Source organism: Oncorhynchus tshawytscha, linkage group LG03 (genome assembly GCF_018296145.1).
Source record: "Oncorhynchus tshawytscha isolate Ot180627B linkage group LG03, Otsh_v2.0, whole genome shotgun sequence".
Taxonomy (NCBI): Eukaryota; Metazoa; Chordata; class Actinopteri; order Salmoniformes; family Salmonidae; genus Oncorhynchus; species Oncorhynchus tshawytscha.
In genome coordinates, this window is record NC_056431.1 from 23,210,223 (window position 1) to 23,234,024 (window position 23,802).

The following is a 23,802-nucleotide window of genomic DNA, read 5'->3' on the forward strand; positions in this document are numbered from 1 at the left end:
TATTCTTTTGTAATGGTCTCTTACACCCTCTACTGGTACAACTCGTATTGTGCAGAAATGGCATTGATGGGATGCTTGGCAGTACAGCAGTCTTTTCCTTCGGAATAATTGAAATATGTTGACACCAGATTCGTTGATTGTCTGTGGTCCACGAAACGATGCATATCACAATTTTAACGACCAGTTGTTGATGGACATTATGCAGGTAAAATGCCTAGTTAAATAAGGTTTATATATAAATGTGGACCTCCAGCCAAAGCCCATGACGACATCACCTATATCAGGTGTTACCGGAAGCGCAGGTAAGTTGTTGCAAAATGCCTGCCAAGTTTGCGCTACATTCAACTTTCTAGATTTGCTTTTCAAGTAGTGCCGCTTCAGAGGTTTGCTTGGAAAAAGGAAGTTCCGCTGCATGAAAAGCTAAGCGAGGTCTATAATTATCTCAAGTCATTTATCAGAATAGACCGTCATTTTCCCAAAGTGCAGTTGTGAGGATTTTACTGATTTTACACGCCTTGGGATGTCCGGACTGTTTTAGAATTGCGTGAAAATATAAAAACAAAAGTATTTGAGAACTTCCACAATTTATGTATTTTAAGATGCTAGTGGAAACGTTGAGTTGAATAATTTTTCACGGCAGCGCTTTCAGTCCGTACGTAAGTTACTTCTAAACTTTATAAATACCATTGCATTCTATATAGGCCTACAGAGTAAAGCCGCTGTTATTATGGAAAATGTGCCGACCAACTTCTGTACTGAATGGGACATGATCATGTGTGTGGGTTAAGTTTACATAGGCTCATGGTTCATATATAGGCACACTGAAAAAATCCATGTAATCGAAAAGGGGTTTAGGGAAATTCACGTGTATTGCCGAGCTTGAAATTGTATTGCCCGCGCTTCTATTTATTTCATTCATATTGACCCTACAGTGGCAGACTCCAAAGTAGCCCAATATATCAGCCATTGATGTGTTTGGCCAGGGTTACCTAATGGGCCGTCCGAATTTATTTCCCCGCTTAAGTTTTCGGAGAAAATAAATATATATATATATATATATATTTATTAGTAAAAAATGTTTTTGGGAAAACCCAAGTATTCCCACACATATAGATGCATATGTGATTGTATCTCAATGTAATCAAGGTTTCAAATTGTTTTTGACAAATTCTATATCTGTTTGGGATTCATGCGGTAAGTTTTCTGGCCCCCGAAAGCATCCGCTCTGTGTTGCGTAACTACTTTAATTGTCCCTAGAGACAACAATTTTACACATCAAAGCTGAACTATACATGTTTATTACATGTTTACAGTATCAAATACCTCACTAATGTGTCGTTAACCCTTTTATCTACTCAACCCGTAATTCAGAAGCCAATATCTCACCCTTAGTTTTGTTAATCTGACGTAAACCCAACCCATTTAACACAACATACACTCTAACAAATCAATTACGGTTCCTTTGAAAGGCGAAACCCTGACCTTTATGGTTTTAGTCCAAATAAATCCTCCGCCTATGGTGTAGTTTCCCAGACACCGATTAAGTCAAATCTAATCAGTGTCTAGGAAACCAGCCCTCATTGTATGTCTATTGACACATACTAAAAAGACATTGACATACTTTCATAGGGAATGCATGATCTAAAATGGAGAAATGTAGCATGTTCTTCCTGTCAATTCATTTGACTCATCCACTTTATTTGTCTAGGCTACAATCTGAGGAGTGATGGACAGAGACATTGAAGAGCAGGACCCCCTTGCTGTAGACCCTGTTGACCGAGATGGGAGACGGATGGGGGATACGGGAGGTGATGATGACGGGAATAGGAAGGTTGCATGCTGTGAGAGGTTCCATCGCTCCATCTCCAAGTGGATGCTTCCGGAAGAACTCCACGAACAGTACCTGGAGCGAGCCAACTGCTGCCCCCCTCCCATCTTCATCATCCTCATCAGCATCGGAGAGGTGAGGGTTGATACGCATCATACTAATGGCAGCACAACACTGACAACAAGTAGCCTCTTGCATCTGCATATGTTATGATGATTGTGTTGTTATACCTGGGTGAATTTTCAATTTTAGGAAATGCTCTGGATGTAGTATTTAAAGAGAGAGGTGCAGCTGATATTGTACCTCCACCATGGTTCATTTTAAAATAAGGTCTGGGTAAACACAGGCTTAGGAGATCTTATACATTTTGCTTTATGAGTTAATCTTTGTCCGCTAACGCCACTTTTGAAGCACAAAGGCTTTATTTTACCAGGTAAGTTGTCTGAGAACATGGTCTCATTTGCAGCAATGACCTGGTGAATAATGAGCCAATTGTAAACTGGGGATTATTAGGTGACCATGATGGTTTGAGGGCCAAATTGGGAATTTAGCCAGGACACTGGGGTTAACACCCCTACTCTTACGATAAGTGCCATGGGCTCTTTAATGACCTCAGAGAGTCAGGACACCCATTTAACGTCCCATCCGAAAGACTGCACCCTACACAGTGCAGTGTCCCCAATCACTGCCCTGGGGCATTGGGATATTTTTTAGATCAGAGGAAAGAGTGCCTCCTACTGGCCCTCCAACACCACTTCCAGCAGCATCTGGTCTCTCATCCAGGAACTGACCAGGACCAACCCTGCTTAGCTTCAGAAGCAAGCCAGCAGTGGTATGCAGGGTGGTATGCTGCTGGCTTAAGTAATAAAGGTCATGTTAACTGACTGATATCTCATTAGAACAAAAAGTATAAACTCTCCTAAGCCTGTGTTAACCTCCGACCTTATTTTCAATGTTTATGTCCAAAACCCTATTCTAATTTTCCCCATAGGAATGGCTGAACAAACCAGAGGTAACAGATTTCTGTTTTTTAGGACTACAAGCTGGCGAGCTCTATTAAAATGGCTCAACATTGGTATTTGTGTATTCAAACTCTGAGTTTGGATGCGGCTACGGTCTGGACTGTAGAGCTCTTGTACCTGACATTCCTCTCTCTCCTTCTGCTGTGGGAGGTCTCGGCCAGCTTCTCCATCTCAATGTCTGAATTCATCCAAGATTCTTAGAGCACTCCATAGACCTATGCGTTGGCTCAATGAAAATAGAGTTTGAGCACAATTGACATTGGGACCAGGGTTTAAGGAATGTGTTTTTAATCATACACAACCGTACACTTTGTCCATGACATTTCACTGATATTGTAGAAGTATGGTGAGCTTGTTATGGCAGAATTCTTGAGATGTGGGGTTTTATGTTAAAGGTGAAGTGAGTTAAAGGTAGTGGAAAAATGTGCCATGTCAATGCAGTTTTTTAAAGGGAATTTGTCTAGTGTTCTCTCTGCTCTTCTCATTAATGTTGTTTCCATTGTGTGTTATCAGTTTGAAATATGTTTGTATGCTGCTGTAATGGTCTGCTCTGCCCATACTGCAAACCCTTTATGAAAGGCTGAAGAATGGCTACATTTTTAAAGCAACTGTTTTAGCCTTTCAGGAACCCTCCTGTCATTATGTAACTAGTCACTGATCTACCCTGTGTCTGTCTGGACAGTTAGCAGTGTTTATCTACTATGCGGTGTGGAAGCCCCAGAAGCAGTGGGTTACCCTGGGCGAGGGCATCTGGAACAGCCCTCTCTCCTACAAGTCTGACCGGCGGGAGGAGGCGTGGCGCTTCGTCTCCTACATGTTTGTCCACGCTGGGTAAGGGTCACCTCACCTCACACAGATGCCCAAGCCCACTGGAGATTCTCCATTGGCTAAACTTTTTAGTCAATCAAATTGATTTATAAAGCCCTTCTTACATCAGCTGATGTCACAAAGTGCTGCACAGAAACCTAGCCTAAAATCCCAAACTGCAAGCACTGCAGGTGAAGAAGCACGGTGGCTAGGAAAAACTCCCTAGAAAGGCCAGAACCCAGGAAGAATCCTAGAGAGGAACCAGGCTATGAGGGGTGGCCAGTCCTCTTCTGGCTGTGCCAGGTGGAGATTATAACAGAACATGGCCAAGATGTTCAAATGTTCATAGATGACCAGCAGGGTCAAATAATAATAATCACAGTGGTTGTCGAGGGTGCAACAGGTCAGCACCTCAGGAGTAAATGTCAGTTGGGTTTTCATAGCCGATCATTCAGATTATCTCTACCGCTCCTGCTGTCTCTAGAGAGTTGAAAACAGCAGGTCTGGGACAGGTAGTACGTCCAGTGAACAGGTCAGGGTTCCATAGCCGCAGGCAGGACAGCTGAAACTGGAGCAGCAGCACGACCAGGTGGACTGGGGACAGCAAAGAGTCATCAGGCCAGGTAGTCCTGAGGCATGGTCCTAGGGCTCAGGTCCTCCGAGAGAGAGAGAATTAGAGAGAGCATACTTAAATTCACCCAGGACACCGAATAAGAAAGGAGAAATACTCCAGATAGAACAGACTGATCCTAGCCCCCCCGACACAAACTACTGCAGCATAAATACTTGGAGGCTGAGACAGGAGGTGTCGAGGGACACTGTGACCCCGTCCGACGATATCCGGGGACAGGGCCAAACAGGCAGGATATAACCCCACCCACTTTGCCAAAGCACAGCCCCCACACCACTAGAGGGATATCTTCAACCACCAACTTACCATCCTGAGACCAGGCTGAGTATAGCCCACAAAGATCTTCGCCACGGCACAACCCAAGGGGGAAGGGGGCGCCAACCCGGATAGGAAGATCACGTCAGTGACTCAACCCACTCAAGTGACACACCCACCCCCCTCCATGGAAGAGCACCAGTAAGCCAGTGACTCATCCCCTGTAATAGGTTTAGAGGCAGAGAATCCCAGTGAAGAGAGGGTAACCGGCCAGACAGAGACAGCAAGGGCGGTTCCTTGCTCCAGTGCCATTCCGTTCACATTCACACTCCTGGGCCAGACTACACTCAATCATAATACCTACTGAGGAGATGAGTCTTCAATAAAGACTTAAAGGTTGAGACCGAGTCTGTGTCTCTCACATGGGTAGGCAGACCATTCCATAAAAATGGAGCTCTACAGGAGAAAGCCCTGCCTCCAGCTGTTTGCTTAGAAATTCTAGCACTGGAGTAATATGATGTTTTTTTTGGTTCTAGTCAAGATTTTAGCAGCCGTGTTTAGCACTAACTGAAGATTATTTAGTGCTTTATCCAGGTAGCCGTCCACTTCCTTATGTATGAAACACAGGCTTCCAGGGAGGACAATTTTGGGGCTTCACCATGTTTCATCGAAATGCACAGCTGTGTGTCATCCGCATTGCAGTGTAAGTTAAAATTATTTTTTTGAATGACATCACCAAGAGGTAAAATATATAGTGAAAACAATAGTGGCCCTAAAACGGAGCCTTGAGGAACACAGAAATTTACAGTTGATTTGTCGGAGGACAAACACAGAGACAAACTGATATCTTTCCCACAGAAAAGATCTAAACCAGGCCAGAACTTGTCCGTGTAGACCAATTTGCGTTTCCAATCTCTCCAAAAGAATGTGGTGATCGATGGTATCAAAAGCAGCACTGAGGTCTTGGAGCACGAGGACAGATGCAGAGCCTCGGTCTGACGCCATTAAAAAATAATTTACCACCTTCACAAGTGCAGTCTCAGTGCTATGATGGGGTCTAAAACCAGACTGAAGCATTTTGTATACATTGTTTGTCTTCAGGAAGGCAGTAAGTAAGAGAAGAATGGAAGATTCGATATAGGCCGATGGTTTTTTATATTTTCTGGGTCAAGGTTTGATTTTTCAAGAGGCTTTATTACTGCCACTTTTAGTGAGTTTGGTACACATCCGGTTTATTATGTTCAACATAGGAGTGCCAAGCACAGGAAGCAGCTCTTTCAGTAGTTTAGTTGGAATAGTGTCCAGTATGCAGCTTGCCGGTTTAGAGGCCATCATTATTTTCATCAGTGTGTCAAGAGAGTGTCTCCCTTGATCCTAGGTCCTGGCAGAGTTGTGCAGACTCAGGACAACTGAGCTTTGAAGGAATACGCAGATTTAAAGAGGAGTCCTTAGTCTGCTTTCTAATGTTCATGATCTTTGCCTCAAATAAGTTAATGAATTTATCACTGCTGAAGTGAAAGCCATCCTCTCTTGGGAAATGTTGATTTTTAGTTAGCTTGGCGACAGTATCAAATTGTTTTGGGGGATTCTTCTTACTTTCCTCAATTAAGTTGGAAAAATAGGATGATCAAGCAGCAGTGAGGGCCCTTCGATACTGCATGGTACTGTCTTTCCAAGTTAGTCAGAAGACTTCCAGTTTGGTGTAGCGCCATTTCCGTTCCAATTTTCTGGAAGCTTGCTTCAGAGCTAGGGTATTTTCTGTACACCAGGGAGCTAGTTTCTTATGACAAATGTTTTTTGTTTTTAGATGCGACTGCATCTAGGTTAAATTGAGTTCCTCAGTTAGGTGGTTAACTGATTTTTGTTCTCTGATGTCCTTGGGTAGGTGGAGGGAGTCTGGAAGGGCATCACCCTGCCCTCTGGTAAACAGTGTTTAGGAATCTTTGGGTTTAGGAATCTTTGGGTTGTCCAAGAATTTATAGCACGACATTTGATGATCCTTGTTTGGGGTCTGAGCAGATTATTTGTTGCGATTGCAAATGTAATAAAACGGTGGTCCGATAGTCCAGGATAATGAGGAAAAACATTAAGATCCACAACATTTTATTCCATGGGACAAAACTATGTCCAGAGTATGACTGTGGCAGGGAGTAGGTCCGGAGACATGTTGGACAAATCCCACTGAGTCGATGATGGCTCCGAAAATATTTTGGAGTGGGTCTGTGGACTTTTCCATGTGAATATTAAAGTCACCAAAAATAAGAATATTATCTGCCATGACTACAAGGTCCGATAGGAACTCAGTGATGAACTCTGTACATGGCCCAGCAGGCCTGTAAACAGTAGCTATAAAAAGTGATTGAGTGGGCTGCATAAAATGTATATTTTTTTTTTGTAAATTGAAATTTACTATCTTAAATGTTAGCAACACCTCTGCCTTTGTGGGATGTGTGGGGGATATGGTCACTAGTGTAACCAGGAGGTGAGGCCTGATTTAACACAGTAAATTCATCAGGCTTAAGCCATGTTTCAGTCAGGCCAATCACATCAAGATTATGATCAGTGATTAGTTCATTGACTATGACTGCCTTGGAAGTGAGGGATCTCACATAAATAACCCTATTTGGAGATGTGAGGTATCACAATCTCTTTCAATAATGGCAGGAATAGAGGAGGTCTTTATCCTAGTGAGATTGCTAAGGAGAACACCGCCATATTTTGTTTTGCCCAACCTAGGTGGAGGCACAGACACGGTCTCAATGGGTATAACTGAGCTGACTACACTGACTATGCTGGTGAAAACAGTTTTCAACCAGCGATTGAGCTGTGAGACTGCTGTAGAGTTCATCACTCCCCCTAATTGGAAGGGGGCCAGAGACAATTACTCGATGCCAACATCTTTGTAGCTGATTTACACGCTGAAGCTATGTTGCGCTTGGTGACCTCTGACTGTTTCATCCTAACATCGTTGGTGCCGACGTTGATAACAACATCCCTATACTCTCTACACTCGCCAGTTTTAGCTTTAGCCAGCACCATCTTCAGATTAGCCTTAACGTCGGTAGCCCTGCCCCCTGGTAAACAGTGTATGATCGCTGGAGGATACGTTTTAAGTCTAATACTACGGGTAATGGAGTCGCCAATGACTAGGGTTTTCAATTTGTCAGAGCTAGTGGTAGGAGGCTTCGGTGTCTCAGACCCCATAACGGGAGGAGTAGAGACCAGAGAAGGCTCGGCCTCTGACTCCGACTCGCTGCTTAATGGGGAGAACCGGTTGAAAGTTTGTCGGCTGAATGAGCGACACCGGTTGAGCATTTCCTTCCAGAAGCCATGCGAAAGTTGTCCAGCTGCGGGGATTTATACTACTATCTGTAAATTACCCTTGTTTAACGATTGCGTCTGAAACTGGGCTTGCAGCACAGCTATCCTCGCCGTAAGGCGATCGTTCTCCTGTATATTATGACTACAGCGACTGCAATTAGAAGGCATCATGTTAATGTTACTACTTAGCTTCGGCTGTCGGAGGTCCTGGCGAACCATGTCCAGATAAAGCGTCCGGAGTGAAAAAGTTGAATGAAAGAAAAAAGTTGAGCGAAGGAAAAACTAAAAATATAAACCGTAATTAAAAAGTAAAAACCGTGAAGTTGGCAGGAAGCAAAGTAAGGTTAGCAACAAAGCGCACAGCAGCACGTAAAGAAGTCCAGGGTTAATCCACAGGAGGCTGCTGAGGGGAGGATGGCTCATAATAATGGTTGAAACAGAGTGAATGGAATTGCAACAAAAATGATACCATTCCACTGATTCTGCTCCAGCCATTACCACAAGCTTGTCCTCCCCAATTAAGGTGTCACCAACCTCCCGTGGCTTAATCTGGCTCCCAAGAAACCATCCCAAAGAGTATTGCATCGCAGATCATTCTTCTTGCCACATCTCCCTGAAATGATTCACTCTCTCCCCTATCATCTGTTTATACAACACATGGACACTTGCTAAAGCAGTTCTGGGTTCTCCGGAGTTTGAGATCACGATTCAATCCAAGTGAAAGGCTTTTAAAGGCAATTTCCCAAATGTTCAGAGATTGCATTCACTGTAAACGTTGTGGATGTCGACTCAAGCTAAAATGTCCTTTTAAAGGGCGTTGCGCGTTGTTTATATGTGTTTCTTTGAATCCTGGCCTGAGTCTTTCCACAGGTTCTGATTCATGGGTAAGACATTCACTTGCCTATCCAGTCCCTCATACTCCCACACTGGCGGCGCTATGGGGATATACAGTGCCTTGCGAAAGTATTCGGCCCCCTTGAACTTTGCGACCTTTTGCCACATTTCAGGCTTCAAACATAAAGATATAAAACTGTATTTTTTGTGAAGAATCAACAACAAGTGGGACACAATCATGAAGTGGAACGACATTTATTGGATATTTCAAACTTTTTAACAAATCAAAAACTGAAAAATTGGGCGTGCAAAATTATTCAGCCCCTTTACTTTCAGTGCAGCAAACTCTCTCCAGAAGTTCAGTGAGGATCTCTGAATGATCCAATGTTGACCTAAATGACTAATGATGATAAATACAATCCACCTGTGTGTAATCAAGTCTCCGTATAAATGCACCTGCACTGTGAATGTCTCAGAGGTCCGTTAAAAGCGCAGAGAGCATCATGAAGAACAAGGAACACACCAGGCAGGTCCGAGATACTGTTGTGAAGAAGTTCAAAGCCGGATTTGGATACAAAAAGATTTCCCAAGCTTTAAACATCCCAAGGAGCACTGTGCAAGCGATAATATTGAAATGGAAGGAGTATCAGACCACTGCAAATCTACCAAGACCTGGCCGTCCCTCTAAACTTTCAGCTCATACAAGGAGAAGACTGATCAGAGATGCAGCCAAGAGGCCCATGATCACTCTGGATGAACTGCAGAGATCTACAGCTGAGGTGGGAGACTCTGTCCATAGGACAACAATCAGTCGTATATTGCACAAATCTGGCATTTATGGAAGAGTGGCAAGAAGAAAGCCATTTCTTAAAGATATCCATAAAAAGTGTCGTTTAAAGTTTGCCACAAGCCACCTGGGAGACACACCAAACATGTGGAAGAAGGTGCTCTGGTCAGATGAAACCAAAATTGAACTTTTGGACAACAATGCAAAACATTATGTTTGGCGTAAAAGCAACACAGCGCATCACCCTGAACACACCATCCCCACTGTCAAACATGGTGGTGGCAGCATCATGGTTTGGGCCTGCTTTTCTTCAGCAGGGACAGGGAAGATGGCTCAAATTGATGGGAAGATGGATGGAGCCAAATACAGGACCATTCTGGAAGAAAACCTGATGGAGTCTGCAATAGACCTGAGACTGGGACGGAGATTTGTCTTCCAACAAGACAATGATCCAAAACATAAAGCAAAATCTACAATGGAATGGTTCAAAAATAAACATATCCAGGTGTTAGAATGGCCAAGTCAAAGTCCAGACCTGAATCCAATCAAGAATCTGTGGAAAGAACTGAAAACTGCTGTTCACAAATGCTCTCCATCCAACCTCACTGAGCTCGAGCTGTTTTGCAAGGAGGAATGGGAAAAAATTTCAGTCTCTCGATGTGCAAAACTGATAGAGACATACCCCAAGCGACTTACAGCTGTAATCGCAGCAAAAGGTGGCGCTACAAAGTATTAATTTAAGGGGGCTGAATAATTTTGCACGCCCAATTTTTCAGTTTTTGATTTGTTAAAAAAGTTTGAAATATCCAATAAATGTCGTTCCACTTCATGATTGTGTCCCACTTGTTGTTGATTCTTCACAAAAAAATACAGTTTTATATCTTTATGTTTGAAGCCTGAAATGTGGCAAAAGGTCGCAAAGTTCAAGGGGGCCGAATACTTTCGCAAGGCACTGTGTATGTATATATATATATATTTTAATGGAACGGTAGTGTGTATATATATATATATATATATATATATATATATAACGTCGACATATATTTCTCTCTCTCAAAATCCTGTTCTCATGAACGAGCTCCAACTGCTCAGCAAGCTGGCATAGCCTACATAACGCCGTGCCTCCTCATTGGCTCAGCCAGAATCTCATGAATTTGAGTGGTCAAAAAATCCTGTTGCCTGAGATACTGTATCTTCGGACTATGTAAAAGTTGCTTAGAGCTAGCTATATGCTATGAAAGTCCCGTCTACAGTGTCTTGCAAAAGTATTCAAACCCCTTGGCGTTTTTCCTATTTCGTTGCATTACAACCTGTAATTTAAATAGATTTTTAATTGGATTTCATGTATTGGACATACACAAAATGTTTTAAAAAATTAAAAGATGTATAAAAAAACGGAAAAGTGGTGCATGCATACAGTTGAAGTCAGAAGTTAACATACACTTAGGTTGGAGTCATTAACTTGTTTTTCAACCGCTCCACAAATTTCTTGTTAACAAACTATAGTTTTGGCAAGTCGGTTAGGACATCTACTTTGTGCATGACACGGAACCCAAACCGGCTGGGCGTGTGCGCCATCGTGCATACATTTATTTTGTACCCCTACACCAAACGAGATTATGACACGCAGGTTAAAATATCAAAACAAACTCTGAACCAATGACATTAATTTGGGGACAGGTCGATAAGCATTAAACATGTATGGCAATTTAGCTAGTTAGCTTGCACTTGCTAGCAAATTTTTCTTTGGATATAAACATTGAGTTGTTATTTTACCTGAAATGCACAAGGTCTTCTAGTCCGACAATTAATCCACACACAAAACGGCCAACTGAATCGTTTCTAGTCATCTCTCCTCCTTCCAGGCTTTTTCATCTTTTTGGGTACCTGCTTCTATAAACCAATGAGGAGAAGGGAGAGGCAGGACTTTCAGCGCGATCTGTGTCAGAAATAGAAAGGAGTTCTATCTTAGCCCTTGGCGTTGCAGACGCTCGTTGGCGCAATAATTGAATAACATGGATTTCTAAATTTATTTTGCGACGTGTCCGGTCTGGTCAGCATTTGACACAAGTAATTTTTCCAACAATTGTTTACAGACAGATTATTTCACTTATAATTCACTGTATCACAATTCGAGTGGGTCAGAAGTTTACATACACTAAGTTGGCTGTGCCTTTAAACAGCTTGGAAATTCCAGAAAATGATGTCATGGCTTTAGAAGCTTCTGATAGACTACTTGGCATCATTTGAGTCAATTGGAGGTGTACCTGTGGATGTATTTCAAGGCCTACCTTCAAACTCAGTGCCTCTTTGCTTGACATCATGGGAAAATCAAAAGAAATCAGCCAAGACCTCAGAAAAAACATTGTAGACCTCCACAAGTCTGGTTCGTCGTTGGGAGCAATTTCCAAACGCCTGGAAGTACCACGTTCATCTGTACAAACAATAGTACACTAGTTCTGTCTCCTAGAGATTAATGTACTTTGGTGCGAAAAGTGCAAATCAATCCCAGAACAACAGCAAAGGACCCTGTGAAGATGCTCGAGGAAACGGGTACAAAAGTATCTATATCCACAGTAAAACGAGTCATATATCGACAAAACCTGAAAGGCCGCTTGGCAAGGAAGAAGCCACTACTCCAAAACCGCCATAAAAAAAGCCAGACTACGGTTTACAACTGCACATGGGGACAAAGATCATACTTTTTGGAGAAATGTCCTCTGGTCTGATGAAACAAAAATGGAACTGTTTGGCCATAATGACCATCGTTATGTTTGAAGGAAAAAGGGGTAGGCTTGCAAGCCCGAAGAACACCATCCCAAACATTAAGCATGGGGGTGGCAGCATCATGTTGTGGGGGTGCTTTGCTGCAGGAGGGACTGGTGACCTTCGCAAAATTGATGGCATCATGAGGAAGTAACATTATGTGGATATATATATATAAGACATCAGTCAAAGTTCAAGCTTGGTCACAAGTGGGTCTTCCAAATGGACAATGACACCAAGCATACTTCCAAAGTTGTGGCAAAATGGCTTAAGGACAACAAAGTTAAGGTATTGGAGTGGCCATCACAAAGCCCTGTCCTCCATCCTATAGAACATTTGTGGGCAGAACTGAAAAAGCGTGTGCGAGCAAGGAGGCCTACAAACCTGACTCAGTTACACCAGCTCTGTTAGGAGGAATAGGCCAAAATTCACCCAACTTATTGTAGGAAGCTTGTGGAAGGCTACCTGAAATGTTTGACCCAAGTTAAACAATTTAAGGCAATGCTACCAAAACCAATTACCTTCAGAAGTCACATAATTAGTTAAAGTCCACCTGTGTGCAATCTAAGTGTCACATGATCTGTCACATGATCTCAGTGTATATATACACCTGTTCTGAAAGGCCCCAGAGTCTGCATCACCACTAAGCAAGCAGCACCATGAAGACCAATGAGCTCTCCAAACAGGCCAGGGACAAAGTTGTAGAGAAGTACAGATCAGGGTTGGGTTCTAAAAAAATATCAGAAACTTTGAACATCCCACAGAACATAAATCCATTATAAAAAAATAGCACCACAAGAAACCTGCCAAGAGAAGGCCGCCCACCAAAACTCACAGACCAGGCAAGGAGGACATTAATCAGAGAGGTAACAAAGAGATTGAAGATAACCCTGAAGGAGCTGCAAAGCTCCACAGCGGAGATTGGAGTATCTGTCCATAGGACCACTTAAAGCCGTACTCTCCACAGAGATTGGCTTTACGGAAGAGTGGCCAGAAAAATAAGAAAACGCGTTTGGTGTTTGCCGAATGGCATGTGGGAGACTCCCCAAACATATGGAAGAAGGTACTCTGGTCAGATGAGACTAAAATGTAGCTTTTTGGCCATCAAGGAAAATGCCATGTCTGGTGCAAACCCAACACCTCTCATCACCCTGAGAACATCATCCCCACAGTGAAGCATGGTGATGGCAGCATCTTGCTGTGGGGATGTTTTCCATTGGCAGGGACTGGGAAACTGGTCAAAATGGAAGGAATGATGGATGGCGCTAAATACAGGGAAATTCTTGAGGGAAACCTGTTTGTCTTCCAGAGATTTGAGACTGGGACGGAGGTTCACCTTCCAGCAGGACAATGACCTTAAGCATACTGCTAAAGCAACACTGGTGTGGTTTAAGGGGAAACATTTAAATGTCTTGGAATGGCCTAGGCAAAGCCCAGACATCAATCCAATTGAGAATCTGTGGTATGACTTAAAGATTGCTGTACACCAGCGGAACCCATCCAACTTGAAGGAGCCGGAGCAGTTTTGCCTTGAAGAATGGGCAAAAATCCCAGTGGCTAGATGTGCCAAGCTTATAGAGACATACCCCAAGAGACTTGCAGATGTAATTGCTGCGAAGGGTGGCTCTACAAAGTATTGACTTTGGGGGGTGAATAGTTATGCACGCTCAAGTTGTCTGTTTTTTTTGTCTCATTTCTTGTTTGTTTCACAATAAAACATATTTTGCATCTTCAAAGTGGTAGGCATGTTGTGTAAATCAAATGATACAAACACCCAAGAAATAAATTTTAATTCCATGTTATAAGGCAATAAAGGGGGTGAATCCTTTCGCAAGCCACTGTGCTTCCGGTGCATGACCTGTACTGTTTTTGAATGGGCTTCAATCTTATTTGATCAAATTCATGAAAATGTGGTAATTTAAGATATGTACAATTTATATTCTTATTCATGGCTTAATTTACTTCTACCTGATGCCTTTCATGAAGGTTTTGGATTGCATTTTTTCTCATATTTGGAAACCTTTATAAAAGGCATTGGGCAAAGGTTAATACAGTAAATCTCCTAATATAATTTAGCAACTTAAAATGACCCCATTTTCATGAATTTGACGATATTAGCTTGATGTCCATTCAAAATCGTTGCCATTGAGTTGAATATGTTAGCTAGTTAGCTTGCCAGTGGGCTACATTATGCTGTGGAATTTACCCCATAAGGAGTTTTTACCAGAAATAATTTAAGAGTATCTTCTCAGGTAAAATAATATTTTGAGGATGTGTTGAAATGTACTTTGCTTGCAAACATGGGACTAGGACGGTACCAAAGTTGTGGAAAACTGAACTTTATCCACATACTCCACGATATCGCGTCAATTTTGACCAATCAAAGCTGACTATAGCTTCTAGCCCCTGCTGGATTGGCTGTTGATGCTTGCTTTCTAGTTTTTCTAGCAGCCACATGAGGGCGACGCTAGCGTGGCTATCTGATTTAACGCTGATAGTGGGAATCCGCCTTGAGGCTATTAGCTACTACTAGCTTGAAAATATTGAATGCTAGAATGCACAGTTGTTTCCACTTTGGTTGGCAAGTTTACCAGCTGACACTAATGCTTCTGATATCATTTCTGTGGCTTCAATGATTTATGAACTTCTCTGACACTGGCCCCAGTGTACAGGTATCTTGGGGCAAAGAGGCTACTATTGTCGACATAGTATCTAACTAGCTTGGATTTTAGCGTGTGTGCGTGTGTGTCAGATTGCAAGAACCCCTTTGCAATGACCAAGCTACCCCAGTGAAAAATTCCTGGCGCCACCAATGTAGTCCCAACTCCCATGTCTCCATCTCCCCTCTGTCTTCCTCCCCCACAGCGTGGAGCACATCCTGGGCAACCTGGTGATGCAGCTACTGCTGGGCATCCCGTTGGAGCTGGTCCACAAAGGCTTTGAAGTGGGCATGGTCTACATGGCAGGCGTCCTAGCAGGTGGGCATCCACATACACCCCCCTTTTCCATTGACGCACAGTCAATTAGACACAGTTGTCTTCAAAGGTTTGTTATGACTGAATAAAGTTGCTTTTTAAGTTGACTTTTGGTTAGTGACGAATAGTATAGCATATGATTGGTTAACCAACACAATGTGCACGACAGGTTGCCTTAGTTAATATTAGCTCGCTTGTTACAACCACCTCCGGATTTTTCCTGATCATGACGGCACAATGCTAGCAACTCACAGCCACAGAGCTGTGTAGATGGTATTCACGTTTCACACTTAAGTCTGAAATTCTTTCGCTTCTCAAAAGTTAGAGTTTTCCTGTTTGGGTTTCATAGCTGAAATGTCTGTAATGCTATAGATGACCTTCTCATGCATGTTTTCTTCAGGCTCCCTGGCCAGCTCTATATTTGATCCTCTCAGTGCTCTGGTAGGGGCCTCTGGGGGGGTATATGCCCTCATAGGTGGATACTTCATGAATGCTGTTGTGGTGAGTTCTGGCTAACTGCTGATTCTACTATTTTAGCAGATTGTTTTTCTCTCTCTCATTATTTCCTTGTTCCTTCCTCTTGTGTTACACCCTGGCCTACAGAACTTCAGAGAGATGATTCCTGTCCTTGGAGTGTTTCGTATTGGAGTGATTGTAATTATTGGTAGGTCTCTTCTCAGATCCACTCTTAATGTTTGCCCACCAGTGCCTCAAGGTTTACTGTTCCAGCAGCGCTCACGCCTCTGTGGTCGTATTTCAGTAACTAAACGTTCAATGTTTTCTTTCTCAAGTCGGGACAGATGTCGGATTCGCCCTTTACAGAAGGTTTCTTACTCACGACGTTGGCTTGAAGGTAAGACTTTTTTTTTTCTTTTCGCATGCCCTTTCTCTTCTTAAAATACTTGGCATTGAAATATTTCCCACAGACAGATAAGTATTGTTTCAGCAGAAAGCAATGCTTTTTTTTTAGAACAGTCTTTAGTTCACAGCTGGAGAGGCTCTTATGCAAAGTCCAACCTTAGACCAATATAACTGTGAGTAGATCTGGCTTTTATCAGTGTATGCAAATAGAAAACTAGAGACAAAACAGTACCACCCAGCTGCATTATACATACGGGTTACAGTTACACAGGACTGACTAATCTCTAAACCAGATTGCCCTCTACACACACTGTGTCACACACACAACCTGTCTGTTCCCCCTGAATAATTGCACCCAAACCATTCCTGTCACTAGAACTGAGTGTGATCCTTGATTCTGTTCTCTCTGCTTTAGGAGAAGCTGAGAGCATGATAAGGGTTGCAGCTGTTTGTCTTTCCAGCAGCCTAACTGACTGGCCTATAGACTACTAATCTATCACCTGCTTCCCCTCTCTCATCTTGCATTTATTTCCTGTTTTCTTGGTCTTTGTGAGAAGTGCAGTTCCACATTCACTGGCTGCTTTCAAACTGGTCCTGCTAGTTTTACTGGCTGTCCACCCTTTGCAGGGCAGAGGGCACAGTGACAGGGCAGAGGGCACAGTGACAGGGCAGAGGGCACAGTGACAGGGCAGAGGGTAAGGCTGCAGCACAGCATGTCTTTGTTGGTTTGAAGGGAAAACGCGACTGAAATGAGACTCCACCCTGGTCTCCCTCAGGTCTCGTTTGTGGCGCACATCGGAGGAGGGGTGGCTGGGATGACCATTGGCTACGTGTTCTTCAGCGCCTACAACCAGAAGCTCCTGAAGGACCCGCGCTTCTGGCTCTGCATAGTCGGCTATGTAGTCTTCCTCTTGTTTGCTGTGCTCTTCAACATCTTCCTTTCCCCTGCATAATTCCACACTACACGAATGAATGTGTTTTGAATAACGGAGAGAAGAGATTTAAATGGAAAGAGGGACCCCCTGTTGCTGAAGTGTAGAATTACACACAGCACAAATTCTCTCTGTTACATGTTTTTTTTTGTGATTTAGATAATGATCTCTAGGTTTTGTACTGAACTCAATATATCTGTTTGCTGGTGTTACAGGTCTTTTTTTCACGATGTTTGTCCTGATTGGTCAGTGAGGTAGGGCATTATTTCCCCAAGCAGGTCCTTTCCTCCAAGTTTTAGATTGGCCTACAAGTGAGTATTTTCAAGCCATCAGGAGCAGTGTGACATCTGTTGGTGACTGGAGTGTCAATTCATAAACAAGCCATGACAGTGGCCCAATGCCAGGTTATTGTTTCACTTCCCTGTTGACAGGATGAGACGCTGTCTGCCAATAGTACATGTCAATGTAAATCTGCTCACACATCCTTGGCTAAGCCTCTTTCAATGATCATTTATTGAACACATCTTTTTCATTTGTTTTTCTCTTTAGCTTTTTCTACTTGCCAGCAGTTTGTAATTCGTCAGTCAGTCTGTTAGTCCTTTGGGTGTTTTAGGATGTTTGTGTACAGTGGAACAGTAGAGGGCAGCACTTTCCATTGTATATTAGGCATTTTCTATATCCATTTTAATTGTAGCAGTGTGTATTAGTCTACATAACCTTTTAGTAAAATGAAAAGGCCTCAACTTAAGGCCATTTTGGCACATTTTTATTGAAGATATCTTCAAATTTTTCTCCTAAACTTATTTGTGGTGATATTTGTTAGTTGGTATCTGAAACCAAATGGTGGTTCAAAAAAATCTCTTAAGAAACCAATACATACTTTAGGTATATATGTAATTACAACTTTACCATGTACTTTCCAAGTAAATCTTAGGTAGAAAGCATAACATTCCAAATGTAAATGACTTGTTTTTTATTTGAAGCTTTTTTTTCTCTTTTTTTTTAAAATCACCAGACTTGATACTGTATCTTCATCACTTTTACATGAAATAAATATTTTACATACATTTCCAAAATCCCTTCAGATCATGTGTGTTGACAAAGCCATGCATAATCCAATCTCTGAAAAGGATTAGATTGAGTTTTTGTTGTTGTGTAAACTCTATTTGGTGTTATATGACTAATACGTTAATCTTGGCAAAACAATCTTAATTCATCTGGCCTTCAGCAAGCCCGACATGGGGGTTAGTGAATGGGTATGGAGCAGGATATTTGCTTGGCTGATGTCTGACCTGAACCAGGGTGCCAAGCAGCCTCGCTTCTATGGCTCTCATTAGCCGACAGTGGCTTAAAAAAAAAAGACAATTGATCGTACCCCAATGACAGCCACCACTCTAGCCAGTTTATGTGGAACATTCCATAGTTCCAGACTCGGAACATCAATACAGTGACATTTATTTCATTGTGTGCTAGTTAGTGCTTGTTTGCTTTGTGGACACTTAAGCTATTGGGTAAGAGGGGTAATGAACTTCAGAAAGTACTGATGAATTAGTAATGGCCAAGTTGTCATTGCAAATATTAAATTCACCAAACTGATTGAATCTAGGCTAAATAAAATCCTTAAACAAGGTTAATCTAATGTGAACCCCTGACTATAAATGTGTTTGAATCAGACTAATTTGGAAAGTGACTCAATCCCCCTAGGGTTGCCAAATGATTAGACTTGTATTCTAAAGAGAGACCATTTCAGGGCAGTACACAGTGTTCTCAGGTGAATGGTATAGTCCGTCTATATTGGGTACCAGACTGTTCAATCCCAAACAATGTTAGCTCCTGTATGAAAATAGAGTAAACCAGAACCAGACTGGCACACCGTCTACCCAGCAATAATCCACCCAGGATTTGGGGTTAAAGTTTCGTACTGAGAACCAATATTTCCACATTTTCCCTTTGTGCAGGTCATTAGTTAGAGAATGACAATCTGGTTTACTCATCATGGGGAGATACTAGTAGAAAATAATTGGATTTGGGTCAGTAGGTAAATGTAATTGATTATTCTGCCAAATTTAACATGAATGAGTGGCAGGTGCTTTGGAAAGCTAGAAAGTGTTTGAGAGAGACATTAGGGATAGCATTTGAAAGAATGTCTGTGTTCGAGTACTCTGATAAATTATTTTGAGTACGCCATATTAGTTTGAAGGGGGAAAAATCCTGTATGCTATTGGTTGTTCCAATTACTGGTTGTTCTGAAAACAAAACAATGTATTTTCACTGCACTTGATACACCACAAACTATAAACAGAGTTTGAAATTGTGGCAGTGCGCATACATTTAACCTGCTAAATATACTGAACAAAAATGGGAGGCAGGCCCCACCCACTGGGGAGCCAGGACCTGCCAATCAGAATGGGTTTTTCCCCACAAACAGGCTTTATTACAAATGTAAATACTCCTCAGTTTCATCAGCTTTCTGGGTGGCTGGTATCAGATAATCCCTTAGGTGAAGAAGCCGGATGGGGGGTCCTAGGCTGGCCTGGTTACAAGTGGTCTGCGGTTGTGAGGCTGGATGGATGTAATACCAAATTCTCTAAAGCGAAGTTGAGGCGGCTTATTTTAGAGAAATGAACATCAAATTCTCTGGCAACAGCTCTGGTGGACAAGTCCTGCTGTCAGCATGCCAAAACTTGAGACATCTGTGTCATTGTGTTGTGTGACAAAACTGCACATTTTAGAGCTGACTTTTATTGTCCCCAGCACAAGGTGCACCTCATACTGTTTAATCAGTTTCTTGATATGCCACACCTGTCAGGTGGATGGATTATCTTGGCAAAGGAAAAATGCTCACAAACAAGGATGTAAAAAAAAATGTGTGCACAAAATGTGAGAGAAATTAGCTTTTTGTGCGTACGAAAACTTTGATCTGTTATTTCAGGTCATTTGAGGAATTCAGGAATTTGATTATTATTAATAGAATATAAACCTTTTATCGAGTACTCAAGCCCATCCCTAATAGACATCCATTGCACATCACACAGATTGACCAACTCCAATTGGTGTTAGTCTACTTGTTGATAGACAAAATAACAGACCCATGTAACTGCACTGTGCATTGACCAAAGTCGATTATCAAAATCTCATTGACATATATTCCTTTGTAAATAATGATAGTATGATCTGGTGAAAGGAAAACCACAAATAAAGTTGTGTTTTCTGAACATGACATGAGACTATATGTAGGCTAATACGTACAATGATCATAACTGCATTTGAATTTGTAACTGCTTTATAAACACTGCTTTCGGGTCGAGTTACAGGACCCAGATTATGCCAACTCCTGGACCAAAAAAATAGATTGCAGGTTTTGAATATACAGTTAAGTCAGAAGTTGACATACACCATAGCCAAATACATTTAAACTCAGTTTTTCACAATTCCTGATATTTAATCCTAGTAAAAATTCCCTGTCTTGGTTCAGTTAGGATCACCACTTTATTTTAATAATGTAAAATGTCAGAATAATAGTAGAGAGAATGATTTATTTCAGCTTTAATTTCTTTCATCACATTCCCAGTGGGTCAGAAGTTTACATACACTCAATTAGTATTTGGTAGCGTTTCCTTTAAATTGTTTAACTTGGGTCAAACGTTTCGGGTAGCCTTCTACAAGCTTCCCACAATAAATTGGGTGAATTTTGGCCCATTCCTCCTGACAGAGCTGGTGTAACTGTGTCAGGTTTGTAGGCCTCCTTGCTCGCACATGCTTTTTCAGTTCTGCCCCCAAATTTTCTATAGGACTGAGGTCAGGGCTTTGTGATGGCCACTCCAATACCTTGACTTTGTTGTCCTTAATCAAATCAAATTTATTTATATAGCCCTTCGTACATCAGCTGATATCTCAAAGTGCTGTACAGAAACCCAGCCTAAAACCCCAAACAGCAAGAAATGCAGGTGTAGAAGCACGGTGGCTAGGAAAAACTCCCTAGAAAGGCCAAAACCTAGGAAGAAACCTAGAGAGGAACCAGGCTATGTGGGGTGGCCAGTCCTCTTCTGGCTGTGTCGGGTGGAGATTATAACAGAACATGGCCAAGATGTTCAAATGTTCATAAATGACCAGCATGGTCAAATAATAATAATCACAGGCAGAACAGTTGAAACTGGAGCAGCAGCACAGCCAGGTGGACTGGGGACAGCAAGGAGTCATGTCAGGTAGTCCTGAGGCATGGTCCTAGGGCTCAGGTCCTCCGAGAGAAAGAAAGAGAGAATTAGAGAGAGCATACTTAAATTCACACAGGACACCGGATAGGACAGGAGAAGTACTCCAGATATAACAAATTGACCCTAGCCCCCCGACACAAACTACTGCAGCATAAATACTGGAGGCTGAGACAGGAGGGGTCAGGAGTCACTGTGGCCCCATCCGAGGACACCCCCGGACAGGCCAAACAGGAAGGATATAACCCCACCCACTTTGCCAAGACATTTTGCCACAACTTTGGAAGTATGCTTGGGGTCATTGTCCATTTGGATGACCCATTTGCGACCAAGCTTTAACTTCCTGACGGATGAACTTGTTGCTTCAAAATATCCACATAATTTTCCATCCTCATGATGCCACCAATTTTTTGAAGTTCACCAGTCCCTCCTGCAGCAAAGCACCCCCACAACATGATGCTGCCACCCCTGTGCTTCACAGTTGGAATGGTGTTCTTCGGCTTGCAAGTCTACCCATTTTTCCTCCAAACATAACAATGGTCATTATGGCCAACAGTTTTATTTTCGTTTCATCAGACCAGAGGACATTTCTCCAACAAGTACGATCTTTGTCCCCATGTGCAGTTGCAAACTGTAGTCTGGCTTTTTTATGGCGGTTTGGAGCAGTGGCTTCTTCCTTGCTGAGCGGCCTTTCAGGTTATGTCGATATAGGACACGTTTTACTGTGGATATACTTTTGAACCTGTTTCCTCCAGCATCTTCACAAGGGCCTTTGCTGTTGTTCTGGGATTTATTTGCACTTTTCATACCAAAGTATGTTCATATCTAGGAGACAGAACACGTCTCCTTCCTGAGCGGTATGATGGCTGCATGGTCCCATGGTGTTTATACTTGCGTACTATTGTTTGTACAGATGAACGTGGTACCTTCATGCCTTTGGAAATTGCTCCCAATGATGAACCAGACTTCTGGAGGTTTACAATGTTTTTTCTGAGGTCTTGGCTGATTTCTTTGATTTTCCCATAATGTCAAGCAAAGAGGCACTGAGTTTGAAGGTAGGCCTTGAAATACATCCACAGGTACACCTCCAATTCACTCAAATGATCTCAATTAGCCTATCAGAAGCTTCTAAAGCCATTACATAATTTTCTGGAATTTTTCAAGCTGTTTAAAGGCACAGTCAATTTAGTGTATGTAAACTTCTGACCCACTGGAATTGTGATACAGTGAATTATACTGTAAGTGAAATAATCTGTCTGTAAACAATTGTTGAAATAAGTACTTGTGTCATGCACAAAGTAGATGTCCTAACCGACTTGCCAAAACTATAGTTTGTCAACAAGAAATTTGTGGAGTGGTTGAAAAACGAGTTTTAATGACTCCAACCGAAGTTTATGTAAACTTCCGACTTCAACTGTACCCTTAACATCTGTGGAAATCAGGTTTGAGCTCATTTCAAATTGAGGCAGTCAATTTAGAAGTTAACTGAAATTCCAATTGAATGATTGAAAAAAGGGAATCTATTTTCTGAAAAGGAGACGCTATTTATGTGAGAAGTTTGGATTTTTAAAATTCATATCACTTCCTGAATTGACTGGCTTCAATTGCCACAAGCCAGAGTAATTGATTTCTTGTAAATGGATACAAATGTTGTCAACTGCCAGAGATAACTTAATTACAGAGGGGAATCACCAGAGTATGAAATCGGACATGACCCATTGATTGCATTACAAGAGTAAAAAAAACAACATAGATCTGAAAGAGTTGTGTGCCATGGCGTTATGATGTTTGGGGGATACCAGAACCAGTAACTGATTTCAAAATAAACTCCCATCACATTGCCTATATATACCACGATCATCAAACATCAGATTAACTGCACCAAACATCTCTCATGGGGGCTATGGAGTCTCCAACAACAGCCTATAGAATCTTCAGACGGTAGACAAGCGTGAACCTAGTAAGTAAGCCATCTGTCCAGTACAACAACTTCCCATGCTTCACTCTTAGATTCCTGGCTATGCATTCAAGCCATACTAGACTGTTCAAATTTAAGTTCAGCTAGTCCTTTAGGAGAAGCCAAATATGTTTTTAACAAAGTTATTTTTTGGGACTAATTCCACTGTTTCTTTTTAATTAAGGACATATTACTTAACTAACCTATAACCCTGAATCAATAAATGGCAAGCATGAATAGGCTGAAACAATTGCTGTGTGGCTATGATTTATCTTGTACTGTATTGGTAGAACTCTGATTATTGATTTTATCATCTCGCTGACTGACCAGAATCTGGCACTGGCAGCTGTCTCAACTGTTCAGTCGTACGTAGTGTACTGTCCCTAATGCTGACACTGGCAACCCTGGTAACATTCGGGTCACAGAAGTTCAGGTGATGTGCATCAACAGATGTGGAGGGGGCACAAAGATTTTTTTTAAAGCTTTTTGGTGGCCTCATCGTGGCTGGATGACCCGCGGGGATTTAAATCACAGTCTGTCCATGCTGCTGCAAGGTAAATGGAAATGACTCTCATTGATTTCTCTCATTGTTTATAAATTAAATCACAGAGGGGA

General features: G+C 42.1%; 1 protein-coding gene across 4 annotated transcripts; it reads left to right on the top strand.

Annotated features, from left to right (window-relative positions):
- The first annotated feature begins 280 nt into the window (after positions 1–280).
- rhbdl2 (rhomboid, veinlet-like 2 (Drosophila)) lies at positions 281–18,022 on the top strand. Of its 4 annotated transcripts, none has more exons than XM_024414364.2 (8): positions 281–302; positions 1,709–1,963; positions 3,533–3,681; positions 15,117–15,229; positions 15,627–15,727; positions 15,830–15,890; positions 16,018–16,079; positions 16,864–18,022. In XM_024414364.2, exons 2-8 carry the CDS (start codon positions 1,727–1,729, stop codon positions 17,038–17,040), a joined length of 900 nt encoding a protein of 299 aa, XP_024270132.1. In that variant the 5' UTR covers positions 281–302; positions 1,709–1,726; the 3' UTR covers positions 17,041–18,022. The 4 variants fall into 4 exon arrangements, with proteins under 4 accessions (XP_024270132.1, XP_024270128.1, XP_024270129.1 ...); XM_024414360.1 differs by lacking the exon at positions 281–302 and adding an exon at positions 309–656; XM_024414361.1 differs by lacking the exon at positions 281–302 and adding an exon at positions 309–652.
- The last annotated feature ends 5,780 nt before the right edge of the window (positions 18,023–23,802 follow it).

What these genes read in the sequence shown, in the direction of transcription:
- rhbdl2 (XM_024414364.2), top strand. Translation starts at nt 1,727, where the DNA reads ATGGACAGAGACATTGAAGAGCAGGACCCCCTTGCTGTAGACCCTGTT. An exon ending in TCCTCATCAGCATCGGAGAG is followed by an intron (nt 1,964 to 3,532) that starts GTGAGGGTTGAT and finishes CTGTCTGGACAG; the next exon opens with TTAGCAGTGTTTATCTACTA. An exon ending in ACTTCATGAATGCTGTTGTG is followed by an intron (nt 15,728 to 15,829) that starts GTGAGTTCTGGC and finishes CCTGGCCTACAG; the next exon opens with AACTTCAGAGAGATGATTCC.